This window comes from Anoplophora glabripennis, unplaced genomic scaffold, assembly GCF_000390285.2.
Source record: "Anoplophora glabripennis isolate ALB-LARVAE unplaced genomic scaffold, Agla_2.0 scaffold501, whole genome shotgun sequence".
NCBI classification, from domain to species: Eukaryota; Metazoa; Arthropoda; class Insecta; order Coleoptera; family Cerambycidae; genus Anoplophora; species Anoplophora glabripennis.
The window spans coordinates 1-21859 of NW_019416582.1; the positions used below are offsets into that span (position 1 = coordinate 1).

The following is a 21859-nucleotide window of genomic DNA, read 5'->3' on the forward strand; positions in this document are numbered from 1 at the left end:
TCGTTGCAATCACTTCACCTCACAAACAAGCACGTCCGCTCAGCTCGGCTGTTCGCACTGGATTGGTTATCTAACTATGGTTCTATAAACACTGCCATGGAATACAAATATAATTCCCTTTGCTAATGTAATTTTGACAACTTGGCAACATCGACAAGTCTTTTTTTTTATTGGTTCTGTACTAGAAAATTTAAATTGATAAAAAATTAACATTGCTTTATTTAGATTCAAGCAATATTAAGTGGGAAATAAATATGATTTGGCATTCCTCTAATAATATGACATCATTGTTAATTAAAAATGTCGTTGAGACTAATGAAAAGGTATTATATTTTTTTAGGAATATTAATTAAATGTGGAGATTTAGCTAAATTAATATTATTATTAGGTACCTTCTTGAAACTATAAAAATATTAACTTTAAAAATTAAGTAATTTCGCAAAAATAAATTATTATAATATTGTTATATTATACTACGCCACTGGTTTTTTCATCGTCAGGTAGGGGCAACATATTTTGGTAGTTTTTGCTTTTATTTGCCATCACGTTAACACTACCGTTAACAGTTTACTTTGCCGCTGGTGCCAGTTTTCCACCTGTCATCTTGAAAGTGTCAGCAGTGGATCATTAATCATTGATTATAATAGTGGCGCACAGCGTAGCTTTTATCAGTAACGCCTAAACGATATGATAAAAATGCAGTGAGAAACTAGAATTTAGACAGACTGCTCCCAATAAATGTAAATTTGTTACATATTTGACGTAAGGTTCGATTTTAGTCAACCTCCATTTTTAGGAAGGGCTCGCCTTGGATTTGACAAACAGTATTAATCTAGTAGGTACTGCATTATCAAGATCGTAAGATCGTGTGACTACTAGACAATTGATGGTGCTATAAAATTTGACACATTTTCGACAAGTTGTGATGTTAAAAAAATCTCTTTAAGTTTGGCATACTACTAATGAGATTGGCTGTGTGCTTTAAGCCCTAGATAATTTCGTTCATTAGTTACGTGTAAATTCATTGTAAATATCAACTGTACTCATACATTATCACCAACTTTAAAACCTGCTTAGGAATTTAAACAAATAAATTCTTGTAATTAAACTATTGTGAACTTGAGTGAGACATGAGTCGAGGACAAGTGGGAACACGTATTCAAGTCCCCGATGAGCTGCGTGAAGTTCTGCTTGAATTTACTATAAGTTATCTCTTGGAGCAACCGGGTGATGTTGTATCGTACGCATCAGACTACTTTACAAGACTTAGAGAATCTCGAACAACGGCTATCCTGTATGAAAGGGAGGAAGGTGCCGAGGTTGTGTCCCCCGATGAATCTACTATATCCAGAGAAGAGGGTAAGTACTTTTAATAATTAAAAACAACTGTTACGCCTAGTCTTCCCTATCACTTATTAATTGGTACATATCTTGGTATGTTTTCGATATTAACATTTTATTTAGAGTCACAGATGAGTTATTTTTTTTTGCTATTAACATATATTTTGGGCTTACACGGCTGTTATACTCTTTTTTTGTGTAGTTGATGACCTTTCAGCTTGTTATGGGGAATCAAACGCGTCGGAAAGTCTTACTTACTATGTTACTGAAATTATTAGAAAATTGGCCGCTTGTCAGAAAGAGATTGGTTTGCTTTGAAAATTATTTTATTTTGGAACTAATATATGATATGTCATTAATCTCCAAAAATAATATTTGGCTGCATTTAAATATCCTACATGATTTAGAGGTAATGTTTATTTGTTTATTAATAGATGAATTTATTTAGAGAAAAACTAGCACCAAATCTTGTACAGCATTTCAAAAGATGTAAATAAATTTATTTAAACGAACTATGAAGTCGCTATTTTTTAATTCTTAGATCTTTTAAATACAATCTCGTATTTGAAGAATTTATGATCTGAATTCCAAAAATAACTAGAACTGGCATGTGAATGTTTTTTATTTTTCAAATGATAAAATAACTTGCACAAAATGTATCAAATAACTTTTTTAGTTATATTAAGATTACCTTGCTTTTAAAATAGTAACATTTTCATTATAATTTACATTTACATTAATTAAACTGAATAAGTGTTATTGAGAATATAATAGATGCAAGGAAATTTACATATTATGGTACGAAATATGGACATTGAACTAGTAACACGTGTAATAAAAATGTGGTCCACAGCTGGGTTAGGATAACGTTATGTCTATAAATTCATTAATTTTCAACAGCGACACACATATAAAGTATTAAATTTCAAGTACATTTTTTTATTACCCATTAAGTTGATGGCCTTGTTATTGTTGCTGTTGTAGAACCTCCAATAGGGAGATTTGCCGGTCGTCGTAAGTCGGTATTTGCGGAAACCTACAACCCAGAGGAAGACGAGGACGATGACGGTACAAAGGTTGTATTTCCCAAATCGGATGAGCAACGCCAGCAGCTCGCCGAGGCCGTCAAGAATATATTATTATTTAGATCACTGGAGAAAGAGCAAATGCAGGAGGTCCTCGATGCGATGTTTGAGAGGAAAGTACAGAAAGACGAGTTGGTTATTAAGCAGGGTGATGATGGCGACAACTTCTACGTCATTCAAAAGTAAGTCGATTTTTTGCTTGAGGGGAATGTTTGAAAAACACATTTAGATGCATTGAATTAAACATAAATGTGGTTAAATCCAATTAAATGCATATAAGTACCTATAAGTATCATTAAGTTAATTTTACTTATGTACTCGTAAATATGTTTAGATACGTTTTAAAGGAATTTAACTTGCTTGGAAAACATGTTCTTCTAGTAAATTCGTAGGGGGGGAGGACATTTTTTTATGTTTGATGTTGGTAAAATAATGTTATTTTTATTCATTTATTAGTTCTGAATACTCCGAAAACAAAACTTTTTTTCTTTTTGGTAAATTGGCTACTTGCGAAAAAATTAAAAAATTATTGATGTAAACCCTGCGCCAGACTATAATTATTTTTGTAGTAATAACAAAAATATCTCGTACTGAAAAAAACAGACAAATAAAAAATTATTGTGCACAGAAATAATATTTGCTGATTTTGTATAATATTAATTGATGCTATTAGAATTTTAATCCATAAAATAATTCCACATATTTTTTATAAAATTTATCTTTCCTTTAATCTTGACTGATTAAAATAATTCCATTTTCTCCTAGACCAAAAACCTTTTTGTGTATGTAGATTGCCTTTATTTGATTTTCGAAATAATCATAGTTTATTAAATATTTACATAGGAGATATTGACAACAAATTTAGGAAATAGTGATTAAGATGGAAACGTATAGAGCTGATATCTTCACAAAATGGAAATTTTTTAAAATCTATTTGGATAACAAAATTATTTTATATTTTTAAGAATTTCTCAACTTAGTGATAAATTCTGATAATTACTTTCTTATTTTTCCGAAACAATATATATACTTGCTGTTACAAATTCGCTTCTCACTACAGGGATCTCGGAAACGGTAAGAGATACGAAGTAGCTTAGATAGGGGCAAAGTTGCATAATCAGGGGACCAACATTCATTTCTGCCTTGTTTGAGGTGAGGTGAAAAAGAACACTTTCTCATGGCAACTTTTGGCCCTCTATGGAATGGCATAATCAATTTTTACATGTAACGTTTCGTCTCTTCAGGACCATCATCAACTTCATTTTTTTTTAAATATGACCCTGAAAATTTTATTATGTATTTTGCAAACCTTCATGACCTCCAATACCGTACGCTTCAGCCCGAACCAGATTCAGACATTTTGTCTCGAAATATTCAACTTCTATGTATTCGGTCCAAATTTATCTAAATTTTTTATTTAGATAAGAAAACGACGTTATTTGAATCGACCAAAGTTAAAAATAACATTTACATTTTTCATAAAATATGGCCAAATTTTACTAACTTCTACCTACATTAACTTCCAAATGTCCATATCGAAATAAAACTGATATACAAAAAAAAATTTAGGTTTATTATTTGTTTTTTTTTAATATTGGTGTTATATTTTTATCTTGGGCTCATATATTTTAAGTAGAGTATAACTTTATCAATATTATTAATAGCGTAAATATTAACTATCATAATAAAATTCCTAATAATTTGTTCAAAGAAGTGATATTTGTTGATTTTATATAGTATTTTTAATTAGCGCTATTAGAATTTAGTTAAAAATTCCATATATCTTTTGCAAAATGTATTTTTTTATTTAATTTGAAGTGATAAATGTAATTTTTCCTAAATCAAAAAATCTTCTTGTTTATCAAGATTGCCCTTGTTTGATTTCTTTGAAATAATCATAATTTATTACTCTATTGCACAACTTTTTTTACTGCATTATAATTTTTTTTTCATGAAAGCTACAGAAATATAGACCATACAAGCTACAGAAATATAGACCAATACTGAAGAAAATACTTAATGAAAAATGGGAATGTTTTACTTAATTTTACAACAAAAAAAAAATTGAAATTGTTTCAAAAGTATATACAGGGTGTTTCAAAATAATGTGCAAATATTTTAAGGAGGTGTTTAAAAAGTAATTTTAGGGGGAGTATAATACATCTTTTCGATTTGAGAACTCCTGAGAAAATATTCAAATCTCAAAATGGCCGAAAAAATTAGCTTTCATTTTTTAATTAAATTTTTAGTTTATATCCGATAAAAAAAGAATTTTTGCAAAAATCATGTCAAAAATGACGATTGTTTTTAGTAACTGTTATACTAATTATCTGTACCTAATCGACAAGGAAAAATAATTAATTTTTTTGTTTGTAAACCATTTAGTATACGAAAAAATGGGAAGAGTAAAAAAAAGATTCTAAATGAAGTGTAGTATTAAAAGCTATTTTTCTTGTTGGAATTGGCTAACATAGAAAAAAGTTGTGAGATAAATAAAACCAAGGGGTGCAATTTCTTTCATTCAAAGACATACACTAGAAAAACAAATCTACCAAAAATTACCATTCAACTAGTTTTTAACGTGTACCAAAATTCAAATTTCTTAAGTTTAACCGTTTTCATGAAAAAAAAAAGCTAATTTTTCGGCCATTTTGAGATTTGAATATTTTCTCTGGGGGGGGGGGCTCAAATAAAAAAAATATATAGGAAGTACTCCCCCTAAAATTACATTCTAAACACCTTAAAATATTTGCACGCCATTATGAAACACCCTGTATATAAGCCATTAAATAAATCATTACATTTTTAAACTGGTTATACAACAAAATTTTTGGCTTACTATCAGCGTTGCCAGATTTTTTTGGGCAATACGGGATTTTGAAACTTTGAATAAAAAAGCGGGATTCTTTCGCCCAAAAACGGTCATTCTAAGGGTAACCAGATCTATAGGGAGTCATGACGCGTTTGTATAATTGATGCCTAAAAAAAAAAGGTTTTAGCATATTTGAGAAACAAATAGTTTTCAAAGAAATCGATGTCTTAAAAAAAAAAGGACGTAATCAGGAAATATCTACTTAATAACGAACCTGGAGAAATTAATCGATGCCTACAAAAAAACAAAACAAGAGCTGGAAAAGCGGGACTGAGCCTGTCCCGCGCGGGACATTTAATTTTGGGTTAAAAATCGGGACATCCCGCCAAAATCGAGACGTCTGGCAATGCTGCTTGCTATATAGTTTGACATAACTTCAATAATCGCCAGCGCACTAATAAACAAATAGCGTTTTTTTAACAACCCAAACCTCATAAAGTGGTTGACTTGAGTTTTTTGTTCTGTTAACAGTTAGAGTTTGCCACAGATTTGAAATTTCGTTTAGTTTGTGGTGTGAAAATAGTAGGGTATTATATCGTGACGTCACTTGAGAGCAAGACTGTGGAAATGATATATTGGCATAAAATGCAACTTTCTGTAATTTTTCTTATAATCCAAAGCTGTTGCGGCCTAAACATCACTTCACTCATTTTACTATGTAAAACAAGTAACGTTTTCTCAGACTTTAAACTTGACACAATATTTAAGGTTACGTTCCTGTTCAGACCACACTGACTTTTTAAACAAGATTAATACCATATGTAAATGTGGAAATTACACATTTTACGTCCACGATCATCTTTAATTGTCAATTTATAGATAATATATAGCTACCGAGGTGTCAATATAGTACAAATTTGACATTTGACATATCATATGATTGGTCCCAGGTGACGTCATGCGGAGACAGGACGAAATTGGGTTGGTTGATGATTACGTCGTATTATTTTCACATGACGGATCTGAGAATAGGAATCTTTTACTTATATTGTTCCCAGATTGGGAAGGTGATGCAAGAGAGTTAAATATTTAGATAGGAAATATGGACAAGAAATTTGGGAAAATGGAAACGGATATAGAGTTTATATTCTACAAAACCTGGAAATATACAGGTTCGGAAAGTCCCCATGGTTCATCGGCCGTTATGTGAAAGCGATAAAGTAAGTCATAGAAATCCGTGCGATAGAAAAGGATGGCTATAATGAAGGCGTCTCATAGTCACTGCCCGTTTCGCCCTTCCACAAATAAGATCCACTTCCACTTGTAATTCAGCAACCGGTGGTCATCTTTGTTTTCGTCGTTTGCCTTTTCTGTAATAGATGTCACTACTTATACAATTCCGACTTCGGTATTCCGATATGTTAATACAATTTGTTAACAGAGGGCAGCACAAAGCGTAACAAAGAAAACTTTTTACAGTAGCTAGTAGATACCTCTGTTTGTAAATCTAGTGACCTTGTTTCCCCTACTAAAAAGTTATTCAAATGGAGTATAGTGCTCAGCTGCATTTAAAGTTCATTTAGTTGTTATTTATGTATACTTTTTAAAATGACTTAAAAATCACAAGAAATAAAGCAAAATTCCCTACTTCCCCAATTCCAAAAAAATCTCACCTTGGAGAAATTGTGCTGCCCTCTGTTAACGGATTGTATTAACATATCGGAATACGGGAGTCGGAATTGTATAAGTAGTGACATCTATTAAAGAAAAGGCAAACGACGAAAACAAAGATGACCACCGGTCTCTGAATTACAAGTGGAAGTGGATCTTATTTGTGGAAGGGCGAAACGGGCGGTGACTATGAGACGCCTTCGTTATAGCCATCCTTGTCTATCGCACGGATTTCTATGACTTACTTTATCGCTCTCACGTAACGGCCGATGAACCATGGGAACTTTCCGATCCTGTATATGGAATATCTTGGTCAAAATATAGATTCGTATAAACGGCACTTTATTATATCTTATATCTCTCTTATAGACACTGTTTCTATTAATCTTGATGTTCCAGTGGCGTGTTCCACGCTCTAGTGGCGAGCGATCCCTCAGAGGAACCGAAACACATCCACACGTACGACAACAGCGGCAGCTTCGGAGAGCTGGCCCTCCTCTACAACATGCCCCGTGCGGCGACGATCAAGGCCGCCACCGAGGGTTCCCTCTGGGCCATGGACAGGCAGACGTTCAGACGCATCCTCCTGAAATCCGCTTTCAAGAAGCGAAAGATGTACGAGAGCCTGATAGAGAGCGTGCCGATGCTGAAGGCCCTGCAGGCGTACGAGAGGATGAATCTGGCCGACGCTCTGGTCCCCAGGACCTTCAGCGACGGCGAGAGGGTCATCAAGCAGGGCGACGCCGCCGATGGGATGTACTTCGTGGAACAGGGGGAGATTATAATTAGCGTGTTGGACGACAGCGGTAAGGAGGTGGAGATTAACAGGATCGGGAAGGGGGGCTACTTCGGGGAGCTGGCTTTGGTCACTCACCGTCCGAGGGCCGCCTCCGCCTTCTGCGATGGCGATGTCAAGTGTGCATGTAAGTAGTTTTTATGTAGCGATGTTCATTTTGCGGTGTCGTTTATCGATAAATACTTTAACATTTTCAGGCTAAAAATTTTTTCGTCATCAAAAAAACAATCAACAGATTTTCACTACATGAATGAATTAATTATATGATTTAAAATTTACTTTATTGAAAACATTGAATACTTGTGTGAAAAATCAACATTATTATAGGCAGAAACCTGTTTCGTCAGACGGAATGTCACTATAAATGATGGGTAGCTTGTAGTTCTACAAGTTGGTATCGAGTATTTGCGAAAGGAGGATTAATCTGAAACAATAATAGCTCCGAGATTCTTCTTCTTGTTGCTATCTCTTATCGGCGGCATGCACAATAGATCGTAAAATTCGGGTATTACCGGTAACTGTGGTGCCTTTCACAACAACAAACTGAAACAAAGCCAACAAATTGCACCAGATCAATTTTCAAATGTCAGTGTTGCTATTACGAGTCTGTTAGGCGATGTATTTATTCCAAATTCCAAGCAAAACGATTATTCCACTTCCTGAGGTAGACATACCTCAATTGAAAATATATTTAGCTTTTTTATGGCCGCGTAATAATCTTGTTTTAAAAATAACCTTGAACGTGCCAATAATATCTATGATGATGTAGTTTGTGGAAGTTTGTACATTAGAACTACTTTCCTAGTAATCGTATTGAGAAAACACAATCAGTTCCATGATCTGAATAAACAAAAATAATTGTGGCTTAGGATTTATCAATAAAGATATTTGTCCCAGTTTCTTACAGTCTAATCTGATGTATAGATTTAACCTTGAGCAATTAGTTGCCAGTATTAGCTGTTGCTGGCACCACCAACTTGTAAATAAAGTTCCCAGATTTGAAGCTTTTAGTAAAAACGTCATGTCTACACTTTAATATTATTTTTTTTCTTATATCTTTTTTTATTTGTTAAAACAAAAATTGTATTTAGGCGGCATCTTTTAAGTAATTTTGAATTTATCATAAAACAATAAAAAATATATACAGGGTGTCCCGAAATTCATGCAACAAAATTTGGTCATAGATTCTTAGGACAAATTTAGGGGACCCGTATTTTTTCTTTTTGCCAACTGGCCCCTTCGTTCGGAGTTACAGCCCCCTGAAATCTGCCCCTAAGAAGTCTTTTTATATCTCAAAACCATGTTGTATGAGAATCACTAAATTTGGTACACAGGGGTTTTATGACATGTGGAATGTCACAGTGCTACGCTTTTTGGTGAGAAACCCCCTTAAGACACTTTTTTGTGGGCCCCCTTGTCTTTGTCACCAGAAAAATTTGATCGCAAATTTGATTTTTTTTTTAATTATTAGTTAGCTAGAAAGCCATTGAATTTAGAAACTTTTTGGTCTCTTGATATTTGTTTCGTAAAACGCAATGTTTTTGAGGAAAATGGCGAATCATGATATGCATTTGATCACATTTTGACATTTTTCTCAAAAACATTGCATTTTACGAAAAAAGTATAGTGACAAAAAGTTTCTAAATTTAATGGCTTTCTAGTGGACTGATAATTTTTAAGAAATTTAAATTTGCGACCAAATTTTTTTGTCTCCAAAGACAAGGGGGCCCACGAAAAATTGTCTTAAGGGGGTTCTCCGCAAAAAAACGTAGGACCGCCAGATTCCACATGTCATAAAACCCCTGTGTGCCAAATTTAGTGTTTTTCGTACAACAGGGTTCCGAGATATAAAAAAAAATTATTCTTAGGGGCGGACTTCAGGGGGCTGTAACTCCAAAAGAGGGGGCCACTTGGCAAAAATAAAAAATACGGGTCCCCAAATTTGTCTTAAGAATCTGTGACCAAATTTTGTTGCATGAATTTCGGGACACCCTGTATAAAGAATTGTCCAGAGATCATTTTTGCTGGAATAAAATTAGCATTTCAAACTTACAAAAATATTGTTTTCTGTGATCTTTTGAGAAAAATATGATAAAGATAGCTCAGATCTGTGCCACCAGTTAGGACTGTGGGTAAATTTTTTCACATAGAGTGGCATTTTTTCTCCTTCATTTTGGACATGTTGTTATGTCACACACAGACAACAGACTTTAAAATTGAATTTGTAGATATGGGATTAAATTCTTACAGTACGATAATCACATTCCTTAATCTTCGTGGCTTATGTCAAAAATACTCTGTTTTAAAGCTTATATTCCTTACGTGTGATGAAGATTAGAAGTTGTTATATAAACTGAATGCCGAATCTGTAGATAGTCGGCATATAAAATTTTACGACGTGTAAATATTGAATCAAGGTAATACGGATTTTCTCAAATTATATCTGTCTCTTATCAGTAAGATGCTGTAGCGGTGGCTGTAATGTGACCTTTATTGTTTAGCGTTTCGTGTGTAAAGTTCTATAATAACGATCGAACAGGTGTTAATGAATTTATCTATGTATATTATTTAGTTCAGGAACATCTTGATTTCGCTGTGTCGAGTCGAAAAAGTATTAATAAATTTTCTATCTTCACAACATAAAGATAGAAAAGATTTAAGATAAAATTTTTTAATACTGGTTTTCTAAGAGCAACAGTCCCAGTTTTATTTCTTCTGATAATTCTACGAACGTATAAAATGTCTGTACCGATTTTGTCATTGTTACCATAGAAAACGAATAAATAAGTACTCGATGGAAAACTAGATACGATTCTGTTTTTTGAATGATGATAATGATGAAGACAAACATTGAAAGTATATTATTTTCCACGGCAATTCTTATAAAATCAGTAACAGACTTGATTTAACCAGTGTTTTTCTTTATTTATATTTCTTTTTATATTGTTCGAGTGGGATATTGAAAAACTTTTTTAATAAAACTGAGAACTTTTCTGTTTTCCTGTAATGGCAGCTAAACTTCAGTTCTGGGTCACACTGTATAGGGTAAGCCAAATAGGACACTTTTGGGGCGTTTTTCCTAATTTCCGAAAAGATTGAAAAAAGTAGTCGGGTGTTACATACTTGAGTTTCGAAAAAAAAGTATATTAGCTATGGTAGTTCACAAAAATTGACCCAAAAAGTATAGTTCTATTTAAGTAAAAATGTCTTTAAAACTGAAAATCAACATGTCAGGAAATGTCATGCAACTTTTGGGAATTTATGAAATTTCTAAAAATTTAATTTTTTTGTACAATTTTGGGTTATTTAATAACTTGTGCAATATTATTTTGTATATTGGTGATAATAAATATACACGGTGATTCAGAACTTATTAAAAATAAATTTTTTGAATGTACTCACAAATACAATTTTGTAAAAAAAAAATCAAAAAGGACAGTTTGAAAATTATTTAAAAATGCCCTTTTGCACGGCAAAGTGTAATAAAAAATTAACGAAATTGAAAGTTTCTTTCCCAAGGAAAGAAATAAAAAAAATTTTATAATGACTATTTTATCAGCAAATTCAACGGCTTTTGATGCTATTGTTATAATTAATTAATAAAATTAATTTGTGGTGTTAATTAATAAAATAATTTGACATACCTGATGTTACAACTATTCAAAATTTTGTCCACCGACATGTAAACACATTTGGGCCCGTCTTACCTAGTTTCTACTAACACAAATGTGGTCTTGCTTCACCATAAATTGAAACGATGTCCATCAACTCTGAGTTGCTATACACATGTATACCCATTTTTAACACTTGAAAAACTAATGTAAACACTATCGTTAATACATGTTAATACTAAAATCGGATGTCAGTATTCGGAATCGCCTAGGACCATGTGGAGAGAGAGAGAGAGAGCATTGCACACAACGCATGATGTGAATGACGCTAGTGACTACACAGCCACAAAAAAAAAGTTGATTGTACTTTTCATGCGACATAATATGTTATCCGTAGTTTGTTTGCCTCCTGATCACGAATCCAGTGTCAGAATTGAACTATTACATCACAGGAATTTCCTCAAAAAACAAGTCAAAAATAGCAAAAATTCACGAAAAAGTGCTAGGAAAAAATTAAAAAAAATTTTTTCTATATACAAGTGTTCATTTATATGGTTAAGACCCCGCCGAAAATTGATGGTCCTATTTCTAACCTCAAAAAAACGGCTCAATTAAGGTCATATATCACGAATTTTTTGGGGTCGTTGACCACGAATTCGAGGACAATTTTGCAAAATTCAAGATGCGGGAATGTCTTTTTTTTTACAATTTGGTCGGCCATCTTGAATCCGCCATCTTGAATTTTGCTAAATTGACCACGGATCCGTGATCAGCGACCCGGAAAATTTCCGGATACCAAATTTGGCGCGAATCTGTTATTGTTTGAAAATTCGGGATATCTAACTTAATTTTTTTTTTTTTTAAATTGGAAAAAGAACCATCAATTTTGACTGCGGATTTACGTTCGGCGGGGTCTTAGCCATATAAATGAACATTTAAATACAGAAAACAAACTTTTTTGTATTATTCCTAGCACTTTTTCGTGAATTTTTGCTATTTTTGACTGGTTTTTTGAGGTTAGGAAATTTCTATCATGTGATAGCTCAATTCTGACACAGGATTCGTGATAAGGAGGCAAATGTACTACGGATAACATATATCGCATGAAAAAACACAATTTTTTTTTCGATAGACCCATATTAATTAATAAAATTAATTTGTGGTTTTCATTAATAGAATAGTTTGACATACCTGATGTTACAACAACAACTGTAACACATTTGGGCTCGTCTTACCCAGTTTCTATGAACTAACACAAATGTCTTGCTTCACCATAAATTAAAATGATATCCATTAACTCTCAAGTTACTATACACGTAAGCCATTTTTGACACTTGAAAAACTAATGTAAACACTATCACAACAATGATAATACTGAAATCGGATTTTAGTATTCGGAATTGCCTAGAGTCAAGCGGGCGAATGACGCTAGAGACTACAGTAGCCCAGCCATGTAAAGGTTGAAAATACTGCAACTTAAGGATTTTATAAAAATGTGTTTTCCGATATTGACTCCATTTATCATGACGCATTTATTCCCAAATTTTTGTTGGATAAGTTGTGAATCACCCTGTATATATTGAAGATTCAGTCTTATACTTGAAGGTTAACAATAGGCATTTTATCCTGAAACGCCGGATGATTGTGGCACTTTTTCAATCTACTCTACTCTATTTTCTGATAAAATGCCTACATTCTTTAAAAGTATATAATAATATAATTTAATATTTCAAGATTGGCAATAGGGATGTTGCCTCAAAATGGCAATAGATGTGACGGAGATACGGTTGACATAGTGGCAATATTTTATCAATTTATCAATCGTTCATTTGATTTTCTTTAGGAAATGTTCGTTTGTTTGTATTATGGACAATAAAAAATTCACGGAGTGCAAAACCCATATTTTTTTCGCCACTTTTAACCTAACCATTTCAGTCGAGCTTTGTCAGCGGACGTAGAATCGCTATTGTACTGGAATGGCACTAAACGGTGCGTATTGTTCTAGTTTTGGACGTAGAAGCGTTTGAGCGCCTGTTAGGACCCTGCATGGAGATAATGAAGCGCAACATAAACGACTACGAAGACCAAATGCTCAAGATATTCGGCTCAAAGCAGAACATGAAAGATATCCGATGAAGCGGGCTTAGTCCCTACCATTGACGATAGCCCGGCCCCCCCCCCCTTACATTAATTTTTAATTATGCTAAGTAGTAAACCAAAGTGTTTACTGCACTACACGACTCTCGTGTCTAGTGTGGTGGGAAGCGGAACAGTCTACTAGTCATGTGTATATATATAAATATATTTAATGTTACGAGACGAGACCCTGTGCTTTATCGGTCGATATAGGTACCGGTGATCTGCTGGTCAGAGAACCCGTGGAACCGACCCCTCTTCTCCAACTACCATCCCGCCATCTGTATGTTGTAATTTAATCTATTTATTGTATATTGCAGCTGATTTTCCCCATCCGTTCCTTCCGAGTGATTATACAGAGTAAATATGAACGCACGTTGTTAATGTATTTTCTCTGACTTAGATAAGTTGTTTTGTAATGCAAAGTTTATTGAGAATAAAAGAATATTTATAATTTCGACGACTGGTACGAGTTTTACAGTAGTTGCGTTTGGTCGGTAGTCCCGAGTTGTTTTTGACGGATTTTGTGAAGTCGTAGGTGCGATCGAAAATTTTTTTTTGTAATAGATTAAACAATTTTTACTTGTGAAATGGAAATGCAATTTTTTTCTTTTCATCATTTCGTCTTAACATTGACTTGACGCCAAATACATATTTCAAAACTTCCACGTTTTTATTGCGCCATTAAACCTGTTTTATATCTGCAAATTAACCCAATAAATTGGTTGAGAAATTAGTCAAGAAATTTTTACGATCCAGTATACATGTGGCATGTTTTGACACACTACAACAAATTGGCAAATTTATTGGTCAAATTTAAAATTGCCAACTCTTAAAATAAAAATCAGTCGTGATGATAGCAACGCACAGACCGGACATAAACTCTATCATTAATCGATTTTTGATCCAATAAATTGGCCAAAAAATTGCCAGTAAAAAAAACTGTTTCCAATTTATTGGACAGTTTTTTTTTATGAATTTGACCAGTAAATTAGAATCAGTTCTGTTGTCCAATTTCTTGGCCAATTTGTTGCAAAATTGAAGGCGATGAAACCGTTTCTAATTTATAAGGTACAGGTTGTGTTTTACTGTTGCCAAGATTGATTTTTCTTCTAAATGTTGGTAAATTAAATCTCAAATTTGACCAAGAAATTGGCCAACTGTTTGAACCACATCAAAAGCTGCTACAAGTGCGGTAAATTGGAATCAGTTCTGTTGTCCAATTTCTTGACCAATTTGTTGAAAAATTGAAGGCGATGGAACTGTTTCTAATTTAAAAGGTACAGGTTGTGTTTTACTGTTGCCAAGATTGATTTTTATACTAAAAGTTGGCAAATTAAATCTCTCATTTGACCAAGAAATTGGCCAACTTTTTGAACCACGTCAAAAGATACTACAAGTGCAGTAAATTGGAATCAGTTCTGTTGTCCAATTTCTTGGCCAGTTTGTTAAAATATTGGAGACGATAGAACTGTTTTTATTTTATAAGGTATAGGTTGTATCTTACAGTTGACAAGATTGATTTTTGTTCTGAAAGTTGCAAAATTAAATCTCAAATTTGGCCAAGAAATTGGACAACTTTTTGTAACACATCAGAAGATGCTACAATGTTGTGTTTTACTGTTGCGAAGGTTGATTTTTACTCTAAAAGTTGGCAAATGAAATCTCAAATTTGACCAAAAAATTGTCCAACTTTTTGAATCAGGTCTAAAGATGCTACAAGTGCAGCAAATTGGAATCAGTTCTGTTGTCCAATTTCTTGCCCAATTTGTTGTACAGGTTGCGTTTTACTGTTACCAAGATTGGTTTTTATTCTAAAAGTTAGCAAATTAAATCTCAAATTTGATCAAGAAATTGGCCAATTCTTTGTAACATGTCAAAAAATGCCACAATTACAGCGAAATGTGATAATTGTGATTGATTTATTGAAACATTGGTAAGTGTAAAACAGGCTTTAACATCAAATCCAAATTATTAAATTAAAATTCTACCGCAGAATTTTGAGGAATCGGATTGTTGCTTCACTGTATCAAGATTCAAAATTTGTGTGCTACATTCACAGACAAATTGATGTAGCGAATATATCCGATTTCGTTTTTACTAATTTGTTCATATAAATATTTAATATCAGGATTTTTAATATCAACATTATGCTTTGTGTATATTGCCTTGAATATGTGCCATGTGTGTATTATTTCGTTAACTTGTAAAAAGCCGTAATTATTGTAGACGTCAGTGTAATTAAATGGTCTCGAGACATTTTGCTTCGTTTTTAAATAATACCTCGAGAGTTTTGTTGTGTAAGTCAACTTTTATGAGAACTTTGCGTTTAATTTTTAAATCATATAATGCTTTACAACTATGCAATATAGTCTTACTTGAATATGAAGACTGGAAGGCTTATAACTTTAATATAACTTACTTGACTTGCTGCGTTTCAGCAATAAAATTTACTAGTGCCAATTTCGATGTCTTATTTAATGTAATATGTTCGGAAGGTAGTTCGTGGTGTTTTAATTTTATTTATTTTAGTTGCGTTGAAGAGGCTAGACTAAATAAAAACGGAATCTCTTAAATTTATTATTAAAAAAAATATCATATATTTCGACCCGTTACGGAGATTCCTTTACGCAGTATTGAGGTGTATTATTATCATTAGTATTAGATAATCTAGTCTGATGAGAATTTCGATATTAAGTATTAAATATGTGCAAACATCCGAGAACGCTCTGTATATTCACTCAGTCATATACCTGATCGGGTTTAACTGCGAACCTATTTTCGTAAAATTAAAAAAAAAAATGAATCTCGTAATTCTTACAATTATTATTCCTTATGTACAAATTTTTTGTTATTTTTGTTTCTTAGTTTAAGGAAATGTTTCGATTTTCCATGTGCTCCAATGTTATTGTTAAATGTACGTATTAGAGTAATGCAATTTACTTATTTTAAATTTATCATCTATCTTACTGTAAAATAATTTATTGAACCAAAAAATCATAATTTGTGGCGTTTCAAACGGCGGTCGTTCGTCTGGAGCGCCGCAAATTATTTTTTAGACTATATGTAAGGCTGAACAAAAATATTAATATTAAAAAAAAAATTGGAATTTGCAAGATATTAAGAGTAAGTGTTTACTTTCAAATTCGGGAGATTTTGTGTACCGCTGATTGAAATTGTATTCCGTAAACTCCGGAGGTGAAATAAACGTTAACTCGTTCGCTTGTTAGACAATTCCAAACATGGCCAATAATGTTTAAAAAAAATCGTAACGGGTTAATTTTATTTCACCCTCTGCATCAATTCAGTTATTGCAACATATCACATAAGTTCAGGTGAAAGGTTATTTAATGTAATCGTTAGATATACAATTTTTTTTGTTGTACGTAGGGTTTGTTAGACGTTTACTTTATTTACGAGGAAGTTGTGGTACATTTACAAATTTACAACCAATCGTTCGGATAAAACATTTGTCCAACTTAACTGAATGATATTCTAATCGAACCATGTTTAAACGGCACCTGACCCGAAAAAAAGGACATATTTTAGTCATAACTAGAGTTTGACATTTTCGTGCAATATCATTAAAAGTTTTTGTTAACAGTTTCCCTCGAATATGTGCGTTCATCGGTAAAAGTGCCATACATTTTGCTTTATCGATCATTACAATTACAATTTCTGTCAAAATAATACAAATTATACACTATCAACCACATATATCTGAATAATAACACACTGGGCATAAAAATTAGATAGTGTAATAAAAATACCCAGTATGGCAGCTGTAAGAGTCAATTTCTATGCATTTGCACGACTTTTTATTAGTATTCCATCACGGCGTAAATCAAGAAAACTTTTAATACATTATTAATCTGATTGGTACAGCTCGAGCGAGGATTTTAAAATTTCTCTAGATGTAGCGGCCCATACGAACGCCTAAATCCTAAACAAAACGCAAGTCTCCTTCCACACACTGTTTTAATTTTGCACCAAAATGACAAACTACAACTCTCTTCAAAGAGAATGAAAAATCAATCAAAGAATCTGGAGTCTTTCCGAGACTTAATCAAATAATTGTCAGCTTTTTTCATTGAAGCTTTACTCGTTAAATTACAGCAGCATGGGCTTGCTGCAATGTTTGCCACTAGTAGTTGCAGATTAAGCCACTAGAGGCTCCACACGTTCTTACACACAATAAACACATATTCTTACTTTTACGTCATCACATTGAGAAGTTAGAAATATTCAAGAGTTTTGAAAACATAACTGTGACAGAATGTGTAAATTTAAGAGAATTTTTATGATAATTAACAATATTGCGAGAAGATTGTGCTTTCAAAGCATCTGCAGAACAGTAGGTCATTCTGCCAGTAGGTACAAAGTACTACTTTGTGCTAGTAGGCATTGAGTACCAATGACGTTTAAGATACGACATAATTTCGAGGTTAAATCTCACCCGCACTTAACAGAATATTTAGATAATTTAATTCATAATAATGCTCTATAACGTGCCTTTGCTTAAAGAAAATATAATTAACTTATTAAATGCAGTAATTGGAATACACTCAGCGATATGATTGAATTCCATTGGAAAAAATATGCTGAATTACAACAAAAGTTGTATTTAGAAATAGAACGATGTAGCAGCAACGTATTTTTGGTTCTAATAAGACTGAAAACTGAACAAATAAAATCAAAAATTAAATATCAAACGTATTTATTCAGGGTGTTATAAAAAAAAGTAAGACGAATAGGGGGAGTTCCCCAAAGCCACTTTTTATTCAGGCACTGTCGAAGACATTGGGATAAACCGAAAATCAACAAATTCTTACAGGAATTAATGAAATTAAAGAAATAAATGCTTAAACTGAAAAGAAGACATTTGAAGTACATTGGAAACAGTTTGGGGATAAACAGCTACTATAACTGACTTTTTCAGTTCATGTTTCAATTTTTTTAACCAAAATTTCAGGAAAAGTGTGCGAGAAAAGCAATTCCATACAAAATTATAACTGAATATCTTCGAACACAACAGAGCTATTAATAGAAATCTTTTTTAATTTTAACATACTGACTTGACTTGACCAACTTTTTTGTAACACCCTGTATAACGAGTTGGACAAAAATTAGCGTCATTTTCGGCAAATGTATTCCGTGTAATATGTAAGAATACCTAATACATGTTTATGAGGAAAAAAAATACAAAATTAGCTATTTATGGCATTAGCGTTTCGTTCTGGAATCGCTAAACACTTATTGTTTGGGAACAACATAAATGTTATATTTTTGAGAAATTTGCACAAGTTGAATATATTAAATAGTCTATATTTATTAGATCTTAAAAATATTTTCTTAAAATATTCATATCCGTATAATTTTTGGAACAATAAAAATAAAGGACCACACAGAAATCTTATGCGACAAATTTTGGTTAATTCGACTGAAATTGGAATTAATTTCAGTGGGCACTAAAAGAGCTTTGAAAAGTAGGCGCAGATTTGGTTTTTATATTTACATAAAGTTGTCCGAGGTAACAATTCTATCTGACGTACACTCTCCTAAATTGTAATTAAAATTTACCACCTTCAAGACAAGGTAGCAATAGATTCGGCCTTATGGATGCGAATATAATTTAGTTTAGGTCCTGGTCTACCTTTCGGAAAGTTGAAAGTTTCTCGCGTACGCTTATAAGAGAGCATGTAGCGAACCGAGTAGTTGCAACGTGCTTCCGCCGGAAGAAACGTTTCACTTTCCGAAGCGGTGCGACAGACTTGGATTAGTGATTAAATTTGAATTTAAAATTTAAGACAATCATTCGTATAGGGTATCTTTATTTAACGACCTTAAGGCAATGTAACATTATTCGTCCGGTACCAATTTTGCTAATGGCTGTTTTACGTTGAGAATCTATTCGTGAATAAATTCATGACTTTCTTCTTCAGTTTCTTCATCGATATCTTCATAAAGCGTTTGGTTCTAAGCTTCGTGAAGTTCTTTGAAACAAAAATAGCTACTTCGAACTTTGCAAGCAAGTCATAGTAAATAAAAACAAATTGAATAAATTTTCTTGAATCCGTTATTTTTTTATTAGAGAACATAAAAATAAATTTAATTGTACTTTACCAATTCAAGGATCACTATAAAAATTTGCTGAAGTGATTACGTAAACAAATAACTTTATCTCACTATTTTTGTTGGCACGTCGTGAAGAAATTCAGGAAAATTAGAGCTTTATGAATAAAACTATGAAGATATCACATTTGTCCAACTTTTTCGTGAATTAATTCATGAAGAAACGTAAAACGGCTGTAATTTTTCTTGACTGAGAGAGTTTCGAGTCTAACAAATTCTACCGAGGGTAATTTAGCACAATTTCTAATATTTAAATGTGTAGGTATAGATAAGTGTAACAAGTAGTGGCTTACCTGTCAGTTCATAAATATTCTTGAAGAGAGGTTATTAGCAATCTAACAGAATGGATTATCCTATATGTTGTTTGTCAAGTTAAATGTTGATTGTTTACATGGTATGTGTTACCTCCCAGTCATTGAAAAACTGCAATCTTCGTATATTTCAGATTACGCGCGAGTATGTAAACAATTTCGCCAGGGTAGTTGGATATCCAGCGTTTCGGCATATTAAGAGAATTTAAAATTTGATTTTTTCGCTTTTATCAGCAGGATTGCCTCGATTTAACATTTGCCATGGTTGCAAGCTTTTTTAAACGTGTGTTTTTGTAAACTATCAAATTAAACCATTAGGCAACATATACAGGGTGATTCACTGCAAGTGTTAAACAGTCCGAAGATAGAACATGAAAAACGTAAATTTTTTATTGGAGTTCAAGGATTTTTTTTGGTATACACCCTAAAACATCGTGCTTTGCTTAAAAATATATTGCTTTTCATTTTTTTACTCGCACTGAATCGCCCTGTGGAAGAAAAATTGCAATTTCACTGGATGGGAAAGAAATACGCGATGGATATCGAATTGTCCCGGACCATCTTTTTTGTAAATTTTATATTGTACTTCTACTACTTCTCAGAAATTACAGTATGATACGCACAATTTTACTGAGTTGGGTAAGTTTAGCGATATATCGGTGTGTCATATTGTAACTTTTATTCTCAAAAATCTCTTCGCATAATTTTATGCATTTTTGTGTATTGTATAAAACTTAAGACTTTATTTGTACACAGTATAAGTGTTTTGCCATGTCACATGCCATATTCTAAACACTGAGCCAACTTGCTCGTCCTGTCTTGGGATTCCTTAGTCATATGTACTGCTTCCACAATTATGACTAAATGAGCTTATTGAATAAAGTCGTGTTTTATTTCTTCTACCCTCTTCATTTTATTTGGAAGTTTAATGGCCCCCACCCAGTTGTTCAGGTAAGGAAAAAAGTTCCAGTAAATGTGATTCTAAAAGTTTGTAAATAGTATACTAAAAAACTTACTAAAAAATTAGATTTCTGTCTAATATCTTTCTCATTTTTAAAAACGTGCTTTGTCAAAGTAATTTTAAGTGTGTCACTGTTTCTCATTTTTCGAATTTGGATTTTCATGATTAAACTTGATATTTCATGATACAAACCCCAAATCTGAAATTCACACCCAAAATTTAGCACATGAAATTTTGTGTTTGAATTTTAAATTCAAAATTGCAAACACAAACGAAATTTTAAGTATGAATACGAAGTTTCAAATTCAAGCCCATAATTTTATATTTGAAACTTAAAATTTCAGGGTCAAAAATTCATTATTTAAATTCGAAATATCAAGTTTATACTTGAAATTTAATGTATAAAACTCCAAATCTAAGGTACAAACTTGAATTTTTGTACTTCAGTAACAAATTATCAAGTTCAAGTTGAAAATTTCATGTTTAATACTTGAAATTTCATATTTCAACTCCAAATCTCAAATTCACATTAAAAATTTCATGTTAAAAAATACAAAATTCCAAGTTTAATAGTTGAAATTTCAAGTTCAAGCTCAAAATTTAGACTGAGAAAATATCAAGTTAAACTTGAAATTTCATGTTACAAATCTCAAATCTGAAATTTAAACTCAAAATTTCAAGTTTTGCTTTAAATTTCATGTCTTAAACCCCGAATATCAAATTTACACTAAAATTTTCATATTTCACGCTTGAAATTTCAAGTTTAAGCTAAACATTTCTTGTTTCAAACACAAAGGTTCAAATTCAAGCACAAATTTTCATGTTTCCAACTCAAATCTTTGAAATTTTCCTTGTCAAACACGAAATTTCATGTCTCAAACTCCAAATCTCAAATTCGCACTCAAAATTTCATGCTTAGAATGCAAAAGTTTCAAGTTCAAGCCCAAATTCGTGTTTTATACCCGAAATTTCAAGTTCAAACTCATAATTTCATGTTTCAAAA

The 21859-nt window shown here is 32.5% G+C and overlaps 1 protein-coding gene across 2 annotated transcripts; it reads left to right on the plus strand.

Annotated features, from left to right (window-relative positions):
* The first annotated feature begins 551 nt into the window (after window positions 1-551).
* Window positions 552-20777, plus strand: LOC108910531 (cAMP-dependent protein kinase type II regulatory subunit). Of its 2 annotated transcripts, XM_018715152.2 has the most exons (5): window positions 552-740; window positions 797-1359; window positions 2326-2608; window positions 7309-7832; window positions 13322-20777. In XM_018715152.2, exons 2-5 carry the CDS (start codon window positions 1131-1133, stop codon window positions 13450-13452), a joined length of 1167 nt encoding a protein of 388 aa, XP_018570668.1. In that variant the 5' UTR covers window positions 552-740; window positions 797-1130; the 3' UTR covers window positions 13453-20777. The 2 variants fall into 2 exon arrangements, with proteins under 2 accessions (XP_018570668.1, XP_018570667.1); XM_018715151.2 differs by having other exon boundaries at window positions 552-1359.
* The last annotated feature ends 1082 nt before the right edge of the window (window positions 20778-21859 follow it).

What these genes read in the sequence shown, in the direction of transcription:
- LOC108910531 (XM_018715151.2), top strand. Translation starts at nt 1,131, where the DNA reads ATGAGTCGAGGACAAGTGGGAACACGTATTCAAGTCCCCGATGAGCTG. An exon ending in AACTTCTACGTCATTCAAAA is followed by an intron (nt 2,609 to 7,308) that starts GTAAGTCGATTT and finishes TTGATGTTCCAG; the next exon opens with TGGCGTGTTCCACGCTCTAG. An exon ending in TGGCGATGTCAAGTGTGCAT is followed by an intron (nt 7,833 to 13,321) that starts GTAAGTAGTTTT and finishes GTATTGTTCTAG; the next exon opens with TTTTGGACGTAGAAGCGTTT.